Below are 20577 nucleotides of genomic sequence, written 5' to 3' on the forward strand. Positions count from 1 at the left end.
AAATTGCCCACCCTGTAGCCCAAGACTACCTCCAAAAACATCATGCATACATCACAGAAAGGAGGTGGTCTACAGCAGAAATCACAGAAGGAGGTGGTCTATAGCAGAAATCCTTTCTGCCAGGATACCTGATCATGGTCACTGATTGCATTACCTGGGCAGTCTGGCTAACTAATAATTTAGTTCCTAACTCCAGGTCACAGGCTCACCCTATTCATACACAACTACACCCTTAAGAAATGATTTGCAAGCAAAACGACAATGGGAAGGCTTTCCCCATTTGCCTCCCTTACTGCAGAGGAATATTTAAGGTAATTGGGAGAGTCAAAATGGCTTCAGGATTGCTCTCCCATACTATTTCAGACACATGGTTCATATATTTAGATATGTGTGCATTTATGAATATTTATTCTATATTTGAGACCTTAAAATTCTTCTAACAATCCCCCGTTTGGGGCTTACTACCCACTTTGCCTCTCAAATATACTCTAGCTGGCCTCTGTTGTTTCCTCCTACTGATAGGGAACTCATTTAAGGACTCTGTGTGGGCTCTGGAATACCCCATAAGGGAAAGGGAGCAGTTTTTTTTATTATAACAGTTAACAATAATTAAGCAGTTTAGAACAATGCAAGAACTTTGGAAGTTGGGTTGTATACAACTAAGTTCTTCTCAGACTACACCCACTGAAATTTAATGGGCCTATGCTAGTCATGTTAATTAACTTCAGTGGATCTACTCTAAGTAGGACTGTCATCAGATATAATCCCTAATACATTTTCAGTGATATAAGTAGTCTTTTCCATTAACAAAAGGCGTGTATGGTATTTGACTAGGGCCTTGATAAATCTCCTGGTTTTCCCAGTCTGTAATTGCAAGAAGAGTTTGTCAAGTAGGGATGGGGGAGAAATGTGATTCAGTTGACATTAGAAGACAAACCTGCCCAATTCTCAATTTTTTGCAGCAGTAGGTGAACGTGAACACAGACATCCTCCTAAATTCACACTTCTCTGAATTTTGCAATGCAGTTCTCCAGCCAGCTGATGGGTACAAAAATGCATTTTTACTAGTCTGCATAAAAATGCATATGTTTGTGAAAACAGCATGCAAAAATAATAGGGACAAGTGGGTGGCCAAAAACGTGCATATTAGGCAAAGTTGCATTAAAATGTGTATATTGGCCAAAGAAATTCACACTAGATTGCTGATGAATTTTCATGAGGACTCTTTTTTTTTTCCTAATCACAAGCAGATGTGGAAATGTGGTGAACTGAATTTAAGATGGGGAAAACTGGAAATGGAGACAAACCAAAAGTGACTTCCTAGTGTTAACTACCTAGAAGGCCTAGTCGGCCAATCTATGGCTGGTGACCTGCATTTGGCTTGTGCCCCAAGTTTTCATAAGGACAATGGTGGTGAGCAGGCATAGAGCCTCTTTCTACTGCATGACTATGCAGATGTGTGTGCTTTATGAAACATGGACAGCTATCGCTCTCTAACCTAGTTGTTATCTATGGGCCAATACACACAAACAGCCAGCAAGAAGCTACCTTGAATTGCTTTCGTTGACTTAATTCAGGCTTAATTGACACTGAATCACCAACTTAGAGGAGGATGTCTCCTTCCATGTCTCTTTTTGGTCCTTATCTGTTCAGGGCAAAAATAGAATTATCTGCGAACACACACCTCACATCTGGACCTAAACTCTATAAAGCCCACATTTTATTTTTATCTTATTTCGTTGTTATTCTTCATTAATGTAAAATAAAAAATGCAAACAAACAAGTCAGAGTTACAGCCTCCGTACTGTTTGCCCGTTTTGTATTTTACAAATAGGTAGGGAGCAGATAATGTAGAAAAATAAAAGCAGCAAAACACACAAAGAAAGCCAAATTTTGCTATTTTTGGGAGGAAGAGAGGGCTCGTTCAAACTTCACTTGTCCTGAAAGCACGGGTTTGGGCGGTTTTCTGCTTTCCCCAGGAAAACCTGCTCTTTACCGTTAAATCAGAGCAAACAGCAATTCCCAGAAAACCTGATTGACATTTGTTCTGATTCAGCAGTAAAGAGCAGGTTTTCCCAAGTGAAAGTGGCTGGACATGGAGAAGTATGGATGATCCCAGGGTTTCATATGTCTGAATTTGACATAAGAAATGAAATCCCACCAAACGGCAAAGAAATTTTCCAGGTCTTCCACATTCCGAGATAATGCTCCCTAGACTAGAGGTAGCCGTTTGGAACATGTTCTTGTCTAAAAAGTTAAGAACACAGAATAGTTACAAATATGAGGTTTGCTTGTACTGACATTACATTTTCTGATTATCTTTTCAATTTTTCCTGCTCCTTATGTGCTCCTTATGTGGGGCTCTCTGCCTGATTTGTTGGACCTTCAGGTGAAGCCAACATAAACAATCCAATCAGTCAAGACAACGTAGTAGATGAAGGAGCCTTGCCAATATTGGTCCACTTACTGAAACATCATAGTTCCCCTCACATAAAGGTGGGTTTTAAGTGGTAGCCTTATTCAGTATAGAGATGAACTCCTCCAAAGCATTTCTTGAGTAGGTTTAAGTGCTGGCATCTGTCTTTCTCGGAGGACAGTGGAAAAGTGTGCCATCGGAGGAGAAGTCAAACCGTTGGAGAATTACAGCGGCTGCTGTGGCTGTAGAAACGTGTTTTGTTGCAGCTGGAGAAGATGAAGGCGTCTGATTGTGCTGCTGCAGATGAACTATGGTTTTTCTTCCCTCTGCGCTCCCCCGATAGTCATTTTTCCTCTGGTTACTACTGGAGATGTGTGACCTGTCTATCTCCAGGCACTTTGGTCATCTGCAAGGAATTCCCAGATGGTGGGGTTGAGGTTGCCAGCTTTCGTGTCACATTTGAAACATCTTTGTAACGCAGAGTTGGTCTGCCAACAGGCCTGGTACCTGAAGCCAGCTCCCCATAAAGCTTGGGGATAGAACACCTTTGACAGTGCTATTTTTCTAGAAAAAGAGGTGCCAGAACCCACCATAAACTCTCTTATAATGGCAATGGCACCCATCTGAGAAGTGCCAGAACTGAGTTCCATTGAGTTCCAGCGGGGGCGGGGGCGGGGAAAGCCCTGATTCTTGAGTAGGTTTAAGTAGTCCTTTCAGTTCAGCACATAATATAAGCTAATACATCTTTGCGCGGTGCTAAAGGGCTGCAACTCAGTTGTGACAGAGCTGGTGCTTTGCATGCAAACGCTCCCCGTGTGGTTTGGAAGCACCCTTACCTGAAACCCTGGTGAGATGCTGCCAGTCCGTGTTGGCAATGAGGATCTAGATAGACCAAGGGTCTGACTTCGTATAAGGCAGCTTCTTATGTTCCTATACAAAGATACTAGCTGCTGGTCACAGCACATATTTGGAAACTGGCACCTAATTTGTTAGAGTTGTATGACGCTGACGTTCACAAAAGTAACATGGCTATTATAGCTATAGTAACATGGCTATTATTTTGCTTGCTACATTCCAGTTCTTAAAGACTGGAGCGAGATGCTATTGTAGACAAGGAGCTGCCAACAGCAACATCCCCATATCTGGCTTGATATCCTCACATCTTCTCTCCCCTATAATATCTAACATCTCGCCTGTGACCTCTAATCATACAACTCAACCACTAGTGGCACCCAGTTATGTGGAGCAAGGATGGGGAGATTTGCATTTTGATGACCATGTGATGACCATTTCACTAGAGGTTATGGGGAGGTTGTGGGAAGAGGGAGAGAATTAGGTACTAGGATGTTGTTTGGGGCATTGGCTATTTGGCTGGCAGAAGACTAATTGCGTGGACAAGCAGAGACACTCCCCCCCCCAACTCCAGGCGACTCCCTAGTGGAATAATGACTCATTAAAGATTCAGATGTAGGGAGACCTTGGCTTAGGCATTGGTCGTTTATCCCTCCCAGACCCCAGGCGGGGATCTGGGGAACATCAGTGTTATCCAAAATGTGTGGGGAATGGGCTGACTCTGGAAAACATATGTTTAACAGAGAGCCTGCCCCCGCCCCCCATTTCGCCTCAACGCAGGGGAGACCACTGACAACCTATTGGCGTATGGCCAATGACTCCCCTCAAAACTACCCCTTTAACAGGGAACCCTGGGATCGCCACCACAGTGGGGGCATGGGTCACCGCTTCACGCCCCCCCCCCCATTTAGGGAAGATAGACTAAAGGATTCCGCCCAAGGCCTGAAACCGCCAAAGTTGTGACGCCATGGAGGCGCAGGTCAATTCTGTGCCCAGGGCAGCTGTTTATCAGCTCCATCTGGTACGCAGGCTGAGACCTTACCTGCCCGCAGACTGTCTTGCCAGAGTGGTGCGTGCTCTAGTTATCTCTCGCTTGGACTACTGCAATGCACTCTACGTTGGGCTACCTTTGAAGGTGACCCGGAAACTACAACTAATCCAGAATGCGGCAGCTATACTGGTGACTGGGAGCGGCCGCCGAGACCATATAATACCGATCTTGAAAGACCTACACTGGCTCCCAGTACGTTTCCGAGCACAATTCAAAGTGTTGGTTCTGACCTTTAAACCCTAAATGCCTTGGTCCAGTATATCTGAAGGAGCGTCTCCACCCCCATCGTTCAGCCCAGATAGTGAGGACCACCTCCAAGGGCCTTCTGGCGGTTCCCTCGCTGTGAGAAGCCAAGTTACAGGGAACCAGGCAGAGGGCCGCCTCAGTAGTGGCACCTCCCACCAGTTGTCAAAGAGAAAAATAACTACCAAACTTTTAGAAGACATCTGAAGGCAGTACTGTTTAGGGAAACTTTTAATGTTTAATAGGTTATTGTATTTTTAGTGTTTTGTTGGAAGCCGCCCAAAGTGGCTGGGGTGGGGAAACCCAGCCAGATGGGCATGGTATAAATAATAAATTATTTTTATTATTATTATTTTGCTACGGGGAAGGCAAAACCTGCCAATGCAGGGAAATTCCTTCCCGGTCCTTTAACAGCAACCAATGACGTAGCAGCACCCACGTACCTGTGGAGAAGAGGTTAACATGCAAAAGAAGGCGTAACTGAGGGAGGGCAGGGTGGGAGAAGCTCTGGAGCCACTGAGGACTCCCAGGTAAGTTCTACCCTCTATTGTGTGGGCAGGGCAGTCCCACCCTACCTGGCCAACTCCCCTGGCAATGCCCCCCCCCCTGTGCCAGGATTGGTTAACTGTCTGAGGATAGGTGGGAACCTCCAGGTATCCAGCGTGGGAGGGGGCAAAGCCAGGTTGTATTTTAGGGAGCTGCATAGGATCGGGAGAAGGGCTGCTCTCGACCATGCAAAAAACGCCCCCCCCATTTGATGTTGGGAGCGGTTATTCCAGCCTAAGTGTCTTGGTGTGGCTACCGTGTTAGACTAGGACCTGGGGGAACCACAGTTCAAATCCACACTAAGCCATGAAGCTCTCTGGGTGACTTTGAACCAGTTAGTCTCTCTGAATCTAGCCTATCGCACAGGGTTTTTTGTGAGGATACAATTAGGGGAAGGAGAACTATGTTTATCAGTAAATAAATTAATAATAATAATAATAATAATAATAATAATAATAATAATAATAATAATAATTTATTATTTATACCCCGCCCATCTGGCTGGGTTTCCCCAGCCACTCTGGGCGGCTTCCAAAAGAATATTAAAATACTATGATACATCAAACATTAAAAGCTTCCCTAAACAGGGCTGCCTTCAGATGTCTTCTAAAAGTCTGGTAGTTGTTGTTCTCTTTGACATCTGGTGGGAGGGCGTTCCACAGGGAGGGCGCCACTACCGAGAAGGCCCTCTGCCTGGTTCCCTGTAACTTGGCTTCTTGCAGTGAGGGAACCGCCAGAAGGCCCTCGGTGCTGGACCTCAGTGTCCGGGTAGAACGATGGAGGTGGAGACGCTCCTTCAGATATACTGGACCGAGGCCGTTTAGGGCTTTAAAGGTCAGCACCAACACTTTGAATTGTGCTCAGAAACGTACTGGGAGCCAATGGAAAGCTCAGGGCAAGGCAAAAATCTCCATTAAGCAGTGTGGAACTGTTGTGCTGTGAGAAAGAGTCCAGTTTGTTATATATTAAGGGCACTTATTATAACAACTCTGGACGAGATTGTGCCTTTTTATGGTGTAAATGTCCTTGTACTGCAGCTACATGTTACTTAAAGGGATTGTTCATTGGGGACATTGGGTCAGCAAGCTCTGAAGGACGTTTGGAACGGGGCTGAAAATTTGGTATTGGGCTAAAAATAATTGAATTTAACCAATGTGTTCAAGATCACCTATTAAATCAGTAAAAATATTCTTTATATGCAGTGTATATGTCTGAATCCCATTCTGAACTTTGATGTGATAGGATAGGATATGATCTATTATATAAAACTGATATTTTCTCTCTTTTTTAACTTTTGCTTTTCCATCCAACTGATTGTTTAGGTTGAAGTTGCATATTCTTTGGCTTGCATTGTTCTAAAGAACGATAACCTGCAGAGTGTGTTGCGAGAGAAGGAAGGCTTTAGTTATTCTGATGTCCTTGGGCTCCTTTATGCACCAGAGAAGGTACTGGCTTTACTGGAGAACATCATAGTGCCCATTTAAGAGAAAAGATTAAATACGCTTCATGCTGTAATAAGGCACTGGCATTCTTTCTTTCTTTGTTTCAACTAATGTCAGTGCCTGATTACAGGAACAGATCCTTTCCCCAAAGCTGTGAGCAAATACTCCTTTCCATGTACAGATCTGCTCCCGCCATTAGAATGGAAGAGCCAGTGTACACATACAAGAGATTAAAGGGGACCTCCGAGCTCTGAGCTCACATATGGATCAAATCAGGCTGTTTTGTAGCACAGCATGAGAACAGTTGGCAGTTACTTGTTAATTGCACAGAACCACCTTAGAACTACACCACAAGCTCGAGGGCTCGAGGGCCAATGAGTATATGCACCGGCCAAATGTGATGCAGCTAGGTAAATTTTAGATCCAAACTTGGGTCTTCAGCTGCTTTTGGACTACAAATCCCATCATCCCTGGCCACTTTTCCTGCTAGCTACGGATGATGGTAGTTGTAGTCCAAAAACTGCTGGAGACACAAGTTTTGAGAAACCCTATCCTAGACCCTGGGCTTAATGGTGTGGGGAACAGAGACTTTACATGATTGTGTGTGTGTCTTAGTTCAGTTATGAAGTGCACAATTAACAATTAACCTTCACCCATGCTTTGCAACTGCATCTACATTCCTGATACCCTTCAGCCACAAACGATTTTAAAAACCACAACTCTGAGCGTGTGCCATTATTATTCCAATCTCACTTAAATCTCACCTGGCAGCTTCTTTATACACCTTTTAGGCACCAGGCAAAAACATTCCTCTTTGACCATGCCTTTGGCTGACTGACATCCAATGCCCTTTTAAAATGTGAGTCCGTGTGGAGGGGGGTGTTATTTGGGGGGTTGTTGTTGTGTATTTTGTGTTTTTGTAATGTGATTTTATGTTGCAACCACCCTGAGACCTGCGGGTACAGGGCGGTATACAAATTTTAATAATGAGGTTGTTGTTGTTGATGATGATGATGATACAGTGGTACCTCGGGTTACATACGCTTCAGGTTACATACGCTTCAGGTTACAGACTCAGAAATATTACATTGGGTTAAGAACTTTGCTTCAGGATGAGAACAGAAATCGTGCAGCAGCGGCAGCAGGAGGCCCCATAAGCTAAAGTGGTGCTTCAGGTTAAGAACAGTTTCAGGTTAAGAACAGACCTCCAGAACGAATTACCGGTAAGTTCTTAACCCGAGGTACCACTGTACATTCATCCTGATCCATTGTTTCTTAGTGAGCATGGAATTTCATGGCCTCATTTCGCCTCTTCCTTCTCTCTGTCAAACTAGCTACAGACAAGACTGACACACTCTAGCCATATTCAGGTGTGCTGCATTGGTATTAACATGAGTGGGAGCACTGGGGACAAGAGAGCTAGCTCTGCCCACCCCCCGCCAGCACCAGTCAAATTGCCCTCCGTGAGGGCAAACTTAAGAAGTGGGCAACCTTCTGTGCTTATGGAGGTTCCCTGTCTATTCAGGAATGCTGGAAATTTATAGTTCTGCAATGACCGCTCCTCACATCAAATGGGGGCGCCTTTTGCGTGGTCGTGCTACTCCTGGTAGTCCGGGCTGGCTTCATCCTCCCTAGGCTGGATACCTGAAGGTCTCCGCCTACCTCAGCCAATCGCCCAATGACGTCTGGGGAGGCGTTGCCAGGGGATTGGCCAGGTAAGGGGAGGGACAGTCCTGCCCACACAACAGAAGGTGAATCTTACCTGCGAAGCGGCAAGTGGCTCCAGAGCTTCTCCCCTTTCCAGGAATGCTGGAAATTTATAGTTCTGCAACATGCAGATAGATTCCTCATTTCAGAAGATTGCCTTCCAAGTCCTGAAGGGGAATGGGGGCAGAACTACCATGCTTGTCACCAGTGTCCCTTCCCTGATGTGTAAACACAGGTACAGGATTGCCTGAAGAGCCACCGAAAAACAAACAAGTGAAACCTTATGCCGCAATAAATGTGTCGGCTTTTAAGGGTGCGCAAGATTCCATTCTTCATACTGCAACAAATATACCCAGCCACCCTCTGGAATTTATTTTATTTTATTATTTTATTTTTATTTCAAAGCAAAAAAAAAATTTACAAACATCAAATTCAAAATCCATATTCATTTTCTAACATAAGCCTATTACATAGATTACCTAAATTAAAATATATCTAGTTGTGCTAGGCTTCCCTTTGCTATATGTAAATACAACACAATTAACAAATTATATTATAAATGATATTATAGGTTCCCATATACCCCCCACTCCCCTTCACCCATGTGTGATCTCAATATTTTATTTCTTCCATCTTGCTGTGTTGTTATAATTTAATATGTATTCAGTTTATTCTATTATGATTTTCTTGCTTACCCCTGCACGTTTTACATATTCTCTATTAATATTTCAATTCCGGAACCATATTTTTTCATGTATTCCTTCACTCCATACCACTCTAATTATTCTCTGATTTGCGTGGCCTCTAATAACTGCCATCAATTTTGCCATTTCTGCAAACTCACAGAGTTTGTTTTGCCATTCTAATAGCGATGGGATTTTCTCCCCCTTCCAGTTTTTTTGCAGTCAAAATTCTGGCAGCTGCTGTTGCGTAATTCCACCCTCTGGAATTTAATAATACCACATGGAAAGTGCACCCCCTAAATCTGTCCTAAAGGTTCCCCCAATCCTCTGGAGCAGGTCTGGGTAGAGTGTGGGGTGCTTGCTTGTGTGTGTGTGTGTGTGTGTGTGTGTGTCTGTCTGTCCCACTGCACAAGCAGAAATTCTTGCACTGACAGGACTTGGTAGCTGAATACCACCCATGGGTGTGGGTGTGTGGGTGTGTGGGTGTTTTATGTACTTTATATTTCACGGTCAATACAATTTACTTCTTTCTCTGATTGCTTTAAGGATATCTGTTTGCGAGCAGGAAATGCTATCGCCCTTTTTGCATATAATAATCCCAGCCAGCAGTTATTGATTTTAGAGAGTGGACCAATATCTGTGTCTATATTTGAACCTTTCCTGGAATCGGAAGTAGAGACAGACAGAGCAATGGCTGCCTTTCAGGTACAAAACCAGAGATCACGCTCAGAGTGTAGCACCCTGCTTGTGGTTAACGCTTAGCTGGAATGAAATATTCAACACAGCAATAGAGAAATTAAAATAATAATTTATTTGTCAGACAAATAAATGAGAGACACAGTGGTATATGGTTACCAAAGCTCTGCCCACTCCAGCCCTGATGGCCAGCACTTATATTCCCTCAGCCCAGCCCCCTTGCTCTCCTTTGGCTGCCTCTGTCCAATCAGCCTGGTTGAAATTCCTATTGGCTGTTTGCTAGAACCAATCATAAAAGATACACCCATTTCCTATTACCTTTTATGGGAGACAAAGAGCTATATTTCCTTCTATCTATAAATGGCAAACAAGTAGCCATATATCTTACATTTGCCTCAACAAGGCACCTTAATTACCAGATCACCTTTGGCCCCTGCTGCCCTATTCACTCCAAAACAAATGGCTAATTGTTCTAATTTTATCTTAAACAGAGATCTTGGGTTCACCTTCTCACACACCATCAATGAAATAAGAATCTAACATAAGAATCTAACATTTCTTACTTTCTAAATCCTTTGCATAATTACATTTAAGCCAATATATTTCATACATAACATAGATAGATTTTTAGAAGGATAGGTCTTTTCAAAGTAAAAAAGGAACTTTAATAAAAACAGTTTCCAGAAGCAACTTCAGAGAGAAGCCCCTTCGGTTTTCCCAGCCAGCTGCTGTTCCCATTTGCCCTTTAACCTTAGGAAGATGTGGCTCAAGTTTAATGGGAGGCACAGGGTATTTCTGTTAAACAATGAATCCTACTATTTACCAACTCTTAAATAGTGCTTTTGCAGCTTGATTGTATTCTGTAGGGTCAGTAACCTAGTAACCTTTGCTCCCAGCCTGTAATTCCCTTTTTACAACTTTGAGAATTTTGGCTCCTGCTATAAATAAATCAGGGGGGCCTTTGTCCAGGAGGATAAACATCTGCCAAAGCACTTAGCCAGCTGGTTTCTGCCTGGCATGAGAGATATACAAAACATTTACAAATATTTTTTTTAAGCTCATTTTAAAATGCAGATCTTGATCAGATGCCTCATAATACAGATCTTGATCAGATGCCTCAAGAGTTCACCCAGAATGCATAAGCACGCGTGTGCCATTTTTGAAAATGGAGTTTTCCATAAAGGACTGTTTGAATGCTATGCCTGTCTTCTTGCTCAAATACAAAGGACTCTGCTCAATCTACTACATTGGAGAAGGAGATTTGCATCTTCTCCCTTTCGGCAGCAGCTTCTGATCCTTGTGGGTGTTCCATAAACATCTGGTTTGCCACTGTGAGAATAGGGTCCTGGAAGAGAGATGGACCATTTTCCTGATCTACAAGGGCTCGTCTTATGTTAGTTTTCTGGTATAGCTTCCGTTTCTCAAATCTCTGGAAAAAACGATATATCTATCATTTTGAATACCTTTGAAAGGTTTTCAAAGTGTCATAGGTACAACCTATGACACTTTCAGGTGTCATAGGTACAACCTAACACCTGCATAGTACCCAAAAGAGCCTCATTAGACTACCTGCTACCTCCTCCCACATTTCAAGATTGTCACAATTAAATAAAGACTCCATAGTTTCTATATGAGTCAACTTTCCCCTCCTGACTCCTACTCTGTTTACCATCTAGCCTGGTGAAGAGTTCTGGAGAGCTTGAAAATTTGCAGATATTTTGTGACCTCTTCATTGGCCTAATAAAGGTATATGTAATGTGGATTTTGGATTTTTTCTTAAAGGCCACCATGGCTATTTTTGCTTTTTCTGTTATCAATGACTTGTGTCAACGTAGCCTGTCCAATTGTTCCTTCAAACATTCATCTATTGTGAAGAGTCATTTTTGCCATAGAGGTTCAAGGCATTGCTTGGGAACCTGTGATCTCAACATTTTTAAAGTTGTGCCCAATATCTCAATCTGTGCCCACTTCAAATACTTCTGCTATTGTTACTTCATTGGTTGCAGTTTCATATTTTTAGTCTGCAGAGAATCCTATATATGCTAACAAGGGCATATGTACATAAATAAACACAATAGCATATCTTTGTAAAATATAAAGAATATAGGAAAATTGCAAGCAGGAAAATTTTTAAAGAATTGGGTTGAAAAATGGAAAAAGGTGTCGTGTTTTTACTTGCAAAATGTGTATGCATGTCTTAATTTCTTGTGTAAATTCTCCCATGTATGTCTGCATATGTTTGCATCATAGACTAATAAACGCTTCTGCAAACTCAGAAGTGTGAGGGCTGAGCTTTTGTGCTTTGTCTCCATCCGCAGGTAACACAAACATATTTTCTTCCATTCCTTTGATTGTGTAGCCATAAACCACATTCTCATTAAAAATATGCTTGCTTTGTACTGGGAGAAAAAAAGAATAACAATTTTTGCTAGAAGCAGGAAATGCAGAGAAACGGGGAAAAAATGTGTGAGGCCTGATTAATATATTAATGCATTGTGTAAAAATGTTTCTTTTGTTTCAGATAGTTATACTAGCCAGAATAATAGTTGATAAGGATAAAGTCAGTCTGTCTGCAAAAGGAGTTTCTATTTTGGTCGACCTGCTATGTTCGGAAAAGACAGCGACTCTTGTGTTAATAGGCAAGTAATGATGCAAAGAAAAGCACAGTTTTTTCAAGGCAGCATGCTTATACAACACTGAAATAGTGCAAAATCTTAAAATAGTAGGATGTGATTGTTGATATGCATTGTCTTGGTTTCTATTACTCTCTAGAAGAAGGTGTTTATTCTGTCAAGACTATTATTATTATTATTATTATTGTTGTTGTTGTTGTTGTTGTTGTTATTGTTATTGTTGTTGTTGTTGTTGTTGTTGTTGTTGTTATTATTATTATTATTATTATTATTGATATGCCACCTATCTGACTGGGTTGCCCCAGCCGACAATACAGCAAAGGTTCTTGCTTCATTTAAATTACCATATTTTTCGCTCCATAAGATGCACCTAGTTTTTAGAGGAGGAAAACAAGAAAAAAAATATTCTGAACAAAACAGTGGATGTATGACTTTTGTAGTTCATGCTGTGGCCACAGACATGATATGTGATTTGACGGTGAGTTTGGGGTGGCCCAATGCAAAATTCCTGAGGATCCATGTGCTTTTACCTCCCCCCTCCCAGGCAGCCTCCTTTTTCGCTAGAGTTCCTTATCTCCCTCCAATCGCTTGCCGATCAGCTGCTCAGCGGCTTCGTTTCAACACCCCCTTCCCTCTTTCTAAAAAAAAAGAAAAAAGCACAATCTGCTTTTCGGCCTTGGGCAATTCGGCTCCAGGGACCACACATTCGCTCCATAAGACGCACAGACATTTCCCCTTACATTTTAGGAGGAAAAAAGTGCATCTTATGGAGCGAAAAATACGGTAATTGCACATTGGAGCACACATTTTACCTAAAGCCATAAGTGTCAATATGTTCCAAGAGTGCAATAAAAAGAATACTGAAAAGTGTGGCTATGGAAATTGTACTGGGGTTCTTGAAATGTTTCAGAAATGGACACCTGCCTGCTGAAGTTAATTGTACCAAAACGCTTTTTTGTATAATTTTAGCTCAATTTACTAGTACCATTTAATCTCAGTTATCTATTTCTCTATAGGGAAGCTATTGGCTAGTTTGGCTCACACAAGAGCAGGTATTCCAGAAGCAATTACATGCTTAGGAACTGTCCAGCGTCTTTGTTATCATTTATACGCAAAGGAAGAAGAGGTACAGCTATTTTATTTTTGCAGTTTTCCCCTCATTTGATCCATTCAGTCTAACTTTCTAATACAGCTAAACTGGTGAAATATAAAACAGCATGAAAATAAGCAATGTGGACCCTTTAATAGTATCAAAATATCATCACCTCCTTTTACCCTGAGATTATTAATCCAAAATGAATGCCATATACAGTATTGGTTTTTCAGTAATGCGCATTGGAAGCCATATTTCACCAATATGCTTACATTAGACAGGTGGCAGTGATGGTGGGGGAAACCCAACTTTTAAAGCCATTATTTAGCCACTCTGCATTAATTTCATAAAAACAAGAAATAATTAATGGGAAAAGGTGGAGGGCTTTTTTTCTTCTTTTTTTTTGTATATATGCTCTCAGGGTGCTTCCAGACTGAATATCACACCAAAATAGCAACAGTCACATTCAGATTGCTCAATTAAAGACCATCTCTTTTGTAACACGGTTTTTTAAGAAAAGGGAGATCCAGGGGAGATCATGGACTCGACAGGCTGGTTGTACTGCCATCATTTCCTGGAAAATTGGTGAAAACGCTGGTGTAAATACAACAACCATAAATTGTAATTAAAATATCACTGCAGCAGGAACTGTTCAATGATTAATTGTTCATTTAAAATATATCACCTCCCTCAGTTGGATGGACCCTGGGGCTATCTTGCAGAGGAGCAAGCTGGATTTAGGCAAGGTAGATAGATCACTAGCATAGATCACTGTTTTGTCTTAGCACATCTTATTGACAAATACGCCAAGAAAACCTGTGGGGTCTTATATGCAGCCTTCATTGATTTGAAGGCTACCTTTGATTCAATTTCACGAGTAAGACTCTGGGCCAAATTGAATACATCCTGTAGTGGATGGGAGTTACTCGTGCATAAACTGTCCCCGTTTGGGAGCTTGGCTGCCTGGGTTAAACCGTCTTGACTGCACAGCCCATCTCAGCGTGGCTGCCTCAGTCGCTAGCAGAATCTGTCTGTGGGCGTTTCTTAAACCTTTGCCAGCATAAAAGCTGTTTGACACCCAATCGTCTCCGCCTCTCATTGCGCGGGAGTCTCCTGCGCAGGGAGGGCGTGGGTAGTGGAGGACGAGTGCTCTCCTCACTGACTTCCAAGGAAGAATCCCGGAGCCCTTCCCCCTCTTCTTCCATTTGCTCTCCTGGATCCTTGGTGTTACGCTGATTTCCTTCCCCCTCCATCAAGCTGCGTCTCCCCCTAGTGCTGGTACCTTCCCCTGCAGAATCGGAGAGCCTCTCCTTCTCCTGTTGCTCTGATGTCAGTTCCCGGACACATCCAGTATAGATGAAAGATTATTATTTTTGATTAATAGCCTATCTAAAGATACTGTGTTGTACGTAAGATCCTCCACAAATGGCCAACTCATAGACCCCTGTACCAGCCACCAAGGGGGTTAAGCAAGGCTGCATTTTAGCCCCAGCTTTTTTTAACCTATATCACCTCCCACCACCACTTTAAGTAGAAAACAGGTACTATGGAAGGTGGACCTCCCAGACACCATGGTAGAGAATACAAGAACAGACCAGATCCCACATGGATCACACATTCCAGGGTGTGGCGTGCAAGTCTTTTGATGCAGTAAACAGGGATCTGGAAGGTCTGAATTCCCATCACTTTAATTGACTGAATATAATAATTTACCAAGGGTAGCTAGAAACCTACAAGGGACTCAGCTACATTAGTCAAAAAAATTATTAGATTTCCTAATTTAATAATCCAATCAAATCTCGTTAAATATTCCAAATTATACATCTACATATCAAATAGTTCAAATATTCTGCCGAATTATAAACTTTCTGTGATGTGACAAGTTCTAATTTTGAGAGAGAACTCTCCATTTTAATTTCTCTTTCTTACTCTGTGTTTTTATTTAGATGAGTTTCTTTTATTGATTATATATACGCTTTAATAAAATCCTTCAGGGAAAAGACACCTGAAAGTGAGGTTCTTTTTTCAGGTTCGTACATCTATGGCATGTGCTCTGGGATATTTAACATTCAACCGAACTGCATATCGCCATTTGCTAGTACAATGTAGGAATAAGCCCAAGTTGTTCAAGAGGCTAATACTGAACCTTAGCAAGGATGCAAGAATAAATTCAGACTTTGTGAGAGAATTTAAGAGGCAAAAAAGAGTTGGGCTTCCAGCTCTCAGGTAACAATTAGCAACCTTTCAAATATCTTATGGTTTGTTTGCTTTTTAAGGTTTTGAGTCCCTCACTTTTCACGTACTGAAAATCTTACTGATTTCTATTCAGTACTCCATGCAGATAGCGATCAAAATATCAGTTGACTTCAGGGTAACATTGATTCCGCAAATACCCCCTTTTGGGGGACAGTGGTGGAGAGGGTTTTGGTGGAGCAGCTGCAAGCATTATTGAATGACACAGATTATTGGGATCCATTTCAATCTGGGTTCAGGCATGGACACAGGACTAAGTAGCCTTGGTCCCCGTGGTTTCTTTGCAGAGCAGGACAGGCAGAACGCAACCTGCTTCTTGATTTCTCATGAGTTGTTGCAATTCTCTTTTAAATCCATTCAGTTTGTATTGACGCTCTTAATTATGCTTTTATGGACCCTTGTTGAGTTTGTTTTTATATTCCACTTTACTGTTATTGTTTTTTAATGACAGTGCAGCTTAAAAATTCATAAATATTTTTTTTGTAATCTCCAAAACCTTCAGGGAGTTTTATATTTAGTTGTATAGAGACTTGTTCCCAAAGAATTTTTTTGTGTGTGTGAAGGGTTATTTCCTTCACAAAGTTCTCTAACTGAGAGGTATATATCAGCAATATTTGGATGTTTTAGCTTTATTTTTATCTCGTTGGAAACCCTCGATGGTGAAGTTTTGTGAAAATCTGTTGAAGAACAACATTTTGTGTTTTCCAGAAATGGGGGGGGAGCTATGCGCTGTAAAACAAAAGCATTTTTTAATTTCCCAGTACAACCACAGAAAAAATCATAAACACAACAGCGTGTTTCTAGTTTGTGTGAAAGGTGATTACAGTCTAGCGCTACAATTACATATCATGATATAAATAGGAAATGGCTGTTATATAACAAGCCGTGCATAAGATTTCTTCTTTTTCTCCTGAGGTTAAGGACCGGTGCCTAGCTTAGGGGAGAGGAACCTGTGGTCCTCCAGATGTTGTTGGACTACAACTCCCATCATCCCTAGCTAGCAGGACCAGTAGTCAGGGATGATGGGCGTTATAATCCAAAAACAGCTGGAGCTTCAAGTTTGGGAAACCCTGGTCTAGATCCTTAATACATTCCCCCGCAAGAAACTCATTTAAGTAAGCAAAGCTTCTGCCGTCCAAGCTGTTTGGAAATCAGAGCTGAGGTTCAAAACAACCTTCCGCATTTAATTGTTTAAATGCCTATTCCTTAATTGGAACACAGATCCTTTGTTGTCCTTGCTGCTTGTCATTATATGTCAAGACTACAACTAACATTTTGCCTTTTTAATTTTCAGTTTGGAGATAAACGGAGGGCCACCTGCAGTTCCTGTACACATACGAGGTAATTTATTCAGAAATAACTCTCGTTGGCTTGACAGCTCTGCCCTTTTAGCTCAGCTATATACCGTATTTTTCGCTCTATAGGACGCACCGGACCACAAGACGCACCTAGTTTTAAGAGGGGGAAATCAATTTTTAAAATATTAAAGAGGAAGCAAAGACAGCCAGTGGGGTGGATCCCGCTCACTGTTTTGGCTTCTTTAGCTGTGCACAGCCCCTCCGGCCGGGAGAGGCTGCGCGCGGCTATGGCAATTCCCCCACCTCCCGCAAAAGCCCACAGGAGCTGCGCACCGTTTCAGGAGCGTGCGGCTCCTGCGGGCTTTTCTACGAGGAGGGAGAAGGGACTGACTGGCCGCGTCAGTTCCTTCTCCCTCCTGGGGAAAAGCCCGCAAGAGCCACGCGGAGCTTGTGTGTGGCTCTTGGGGGCTTTTCCTGCCTGCCTCCCCCCTGCATTCGCTCCATAAGCCGCACACACATTTCCCCTTACTTTTTGCGGTAATATACAGTATTATGACAAATGAAGGAAGTTCTGAATTACCCATAAAGAGCAAAGTGCATGAGAAGCCGAGCATGTTAAATCTCACTGTATGTGTGGCGGAGGGCTGCTGATATCTATTAGCTCATCAAATACATAAAATAAAAGTTTGATTATATCTGGACAGAATCCAGAGAATTGAGGGGCCCATTCTGCCTTCCAGTGGCAATCCCTCACACTTCACAAGCTGTTGTTCTGGGGGGCCCTTGATCTTTAGACATTACGTGAAGGGGACAGACACATTACCTGCGTGGACCAGACTTCAGGTGTGTCAGATTTCCTTTGTTTTTTTCTTTAGAAACACAAGTTCTACCAAACCGAGGCAGATGCAAAAAGCCAATAAAGAACTGGGTGCAGTATGCTTGGGCTGAATCTCAATCCAAACAGTGTGTCTAGTGTTTCCCAAACCTGGGTTTCCAGCTGTATTGGGGGGGGGGGGGAAATACAACTCCCATCATCCCTAGCTAGCAAGACCAGCAGCCAGGGATGATGGGAATTGTAGTCCAAAAACAGCTGGAGACCCAAGTTTGGTCTAAAGCAAAGCAGTTATTTTTTTGCAAGTGAGGGGCAGTTTTTGTATGGCAAGAGTGCCAACAGTTCAGAGGGGGAAAGACAAACAAATGCTTTACTTATGTAAGCTTAAGAATCCCTTTGTTCCGTGGGCTGTTAGGCTGCTGAACGGAAAATAATATAGTGCAACTGACTTTTGGGGTTGGCGTGTTTCGTGACAAGCACACAGAGTGCAATGAGATTGAGTGTTGGGGGGGGAGGTACACAGGTTGTACATTGACAATAAAGGTATTATTATTATTATTATTATTATTATTATTATTATTATTAATTATACTTGCCAGTGCATAACAAGGGTGCCAACTTGAATAAAATATTGGAGGGTCCCAGGTAAGCCCTGCGCCCCACAAAATTGACCACAAGACGGGGGCACACATACCATTTGAGTGGCAACCGCCATCAACCAGGTGTTGGAAAAACGCCCGGGAAGGCCACTAACTTCCCAAGACTCCGGGGTGTCTCTCCAGTGTGGTGCAGTGGTTAAGAGCGGTAGTCTCGTAATCTGGGGAACCGGGTTCGCGTCTCCGCTCCTCCACATGCAGCTGCTGGGTGACCTTGGGCCAGTCACACTTCTGTGAAGTCTCTCAGCCCCACTCACCTCACAGAGTGTTTGTTATGGGGGAGGAAGGGAAAGGAGAATGTTAGCCGCTTTGAGACTCCTTAAAGGGAGTGAAAGGCGGGATATCAAATCCAAACTCTTCTTCTTCTTCTTCTTCCTCCGTGGCTATAAATTTCCCTCAGTCCAGAGAGACCGGTGATAAGTGACCCTTCCCTCCTGAGAGGAGCATACTCGTCTTCTGGCATGTCATAGCAGAAGAAAGAGTCCATCAGTAGCTCTAAACTACTTTCTTTTACAGTCTATATACAGAGACTTCATCAGCATGTCTCATCAGTACAGAACAGCATCACAAACAGAAATGAAACTACCAACAGTACTGAGACTTCCTGTCTCACGCTTTCTCAGACACTCACATGATATACACAAAACTCAGGAACTTTCTACCATATGTGGTGGAATTGTAGGAAAATACAGGTATTCTGGGAGAGTATCCATGCAGAACTGCAAAAAATGCTAAAGATCTCTTTCAATAAAAAAACCAGAGGCCTACCTCCTGGGAATAACTGATTTGGATATTCCGCAAAAGAGGAAGGGTATCTTTTTATATGCGACGGAGGCAGCAAGAGTTCTGATCGCGGCAAAATGGAAGAGTAATGAAATCCCCTCTGTACAAGATTGGATCCAAAAGCTAACAGAATATGCCGAATTAGATGGTCTATCAGAAAAAATAAAGAATAAATCGAAACAGGAATTTGTTTCAAAATGGGAGGTTTTCAAAGAATATCTGAAAAATAAATATACTAGTTTAAATTCTGTTGCAGCATTTGAGGAACTTCAGTAATAGTTGCAAGGTAGATATATGAAATTAGATATATTAAGAATAAGTTTAATTGTGATAAAAGTGTGTATTGGCAATAAGTAATATGTAATCGAAATATGGAATAGACTGGAGGTTGGGTCTTTAGTGTTAAGACCAATATATGTATGTATGTATGTGTATATATATATATATATATATATATATATATATATATATACACACACACACACACACACACACACACACACAACATAGTGCTACTGCTGGAGCAGCACAAATGGATAAAAATCCTAACACTGAGAGGGGGAAAAGTGTGACCCCCTCAAATATTCTAGGAGTCGGCTCCTCTGGTGCATAAGAAAGCAATATTTTCATTTTGCAGACAAATCCCAGACTAGTGGCGTCAAGATATACAAAACGAAGTGTCGTCCAAAGGATTCCCTCTTCTTGGTGCCCACGGTGCCCCACCTAATGGGAAGGTTCAAAACACCGGAAAAGCCCCGCGTCCCAGTATCCGGCCACATTCCCTTTCCACACGCCACAACATCGGACCTCATTCAAGTTTCGAGACCGAGAATTGTCGATGTCTCTGCGCTCCTCAGCAACTTGTCAGGAAAGAGATCTTGACTTTAGTGCCTGCACGGGGGCAGCCACGGAAACAGTAGTGTCTCTGCTAATACCTTTCAGATAATTAGGGTAAATATTACTGCTCTGTCCATAACAGATTTGCACAATGAATGTTTGTCTATTAATAATGCAAAAAAATAAAATAATTGCTGCTGTGGTAGAGAATAAAAAGGCTGGCTATTAACTGTAAGCATTCATATCTTAAAAGAAACTTAGGTGCAGTATTGAAGCAGAAGTGTTTTTCCATAGCCTGCAGTGTTGCCTAAGAGAACACTCACAATATCTCTCAATGTTGGTATCTTTTATAATAATTTAATAATAATAATTTATTATTTGTACCCCGCCCATCTGGCTGGGTTTCCCCAGCCTCTCTGGGCGGCTTCCATGGAGACCAAAAATACACTAAAATGTCACACATTAAAAACTTCCCTGAACAGGGCTGCCTTAAGATGTCTTCTGAATGTCAGGTAGTTGTTTATCTCTTTGACATCTGATGGGAGGGCGTTCCACA

At 42.3% G+C, this 20577-nt stretch overlaps 1 protein-coding gene across 4 annotated transcripts in view; it reads left to right on the forward strand.

Moving 5' to 3' along the window:
- Positions 1–20251, forward strand: part of ANKAR (ankyrin and armadillo repeat containing) — a 61015-nt gene extending 40764 nt beyond the window's left edge. For all 4 annotated transcript variants that reach the window (XM_081194357.1, XM_081194359.1, XM_081194358.1 and 1 more), the window contains 8 exons: positions 2390–2496; positions 6431–6553; positions 9487–9645; positions 12158–12275; positions 13286–13395; positions 15392–15588; positions 16910–16956; positions 19822–20251. In XM_081194357.1, the coding sequence (XP_081050483.1) occupies positions 2390–2496; positions 6431–6553; positions 9487–9645; positions 12158–12275; positions 13286–13395; positions 15392–15588; positions 16910–16956; positions 19822–20066 (1106 nt within the window). In that variant the 3' untranslated portion in view covers positions 20067–20251. The remainder of the gene's footprint in view (positions 1–2389; positions 2497–6430; positions 6554–9486; positions 9646–12157; positions 12276–13285; positions 13396–15391; positions 15589–16909; positions 16957–19821) is intronic.
- The last annotated feature ends 326 nt before the right edge of the window (positions 20252–20577 follow it).

The sequence above is a fragment of the Podarcis bocagei genome, assembly GCF_964188305.1.
Source record: "Podarcis bocagei genome assembly, chromosome: 1".
Classification (NCBI taxonomy): domain Eukaryota; kingdom Metazoa; phylum Chordata; class Lepidosauria; order Squamata; family Lacertidae; genus Podarcis; species Podarcis bocagei.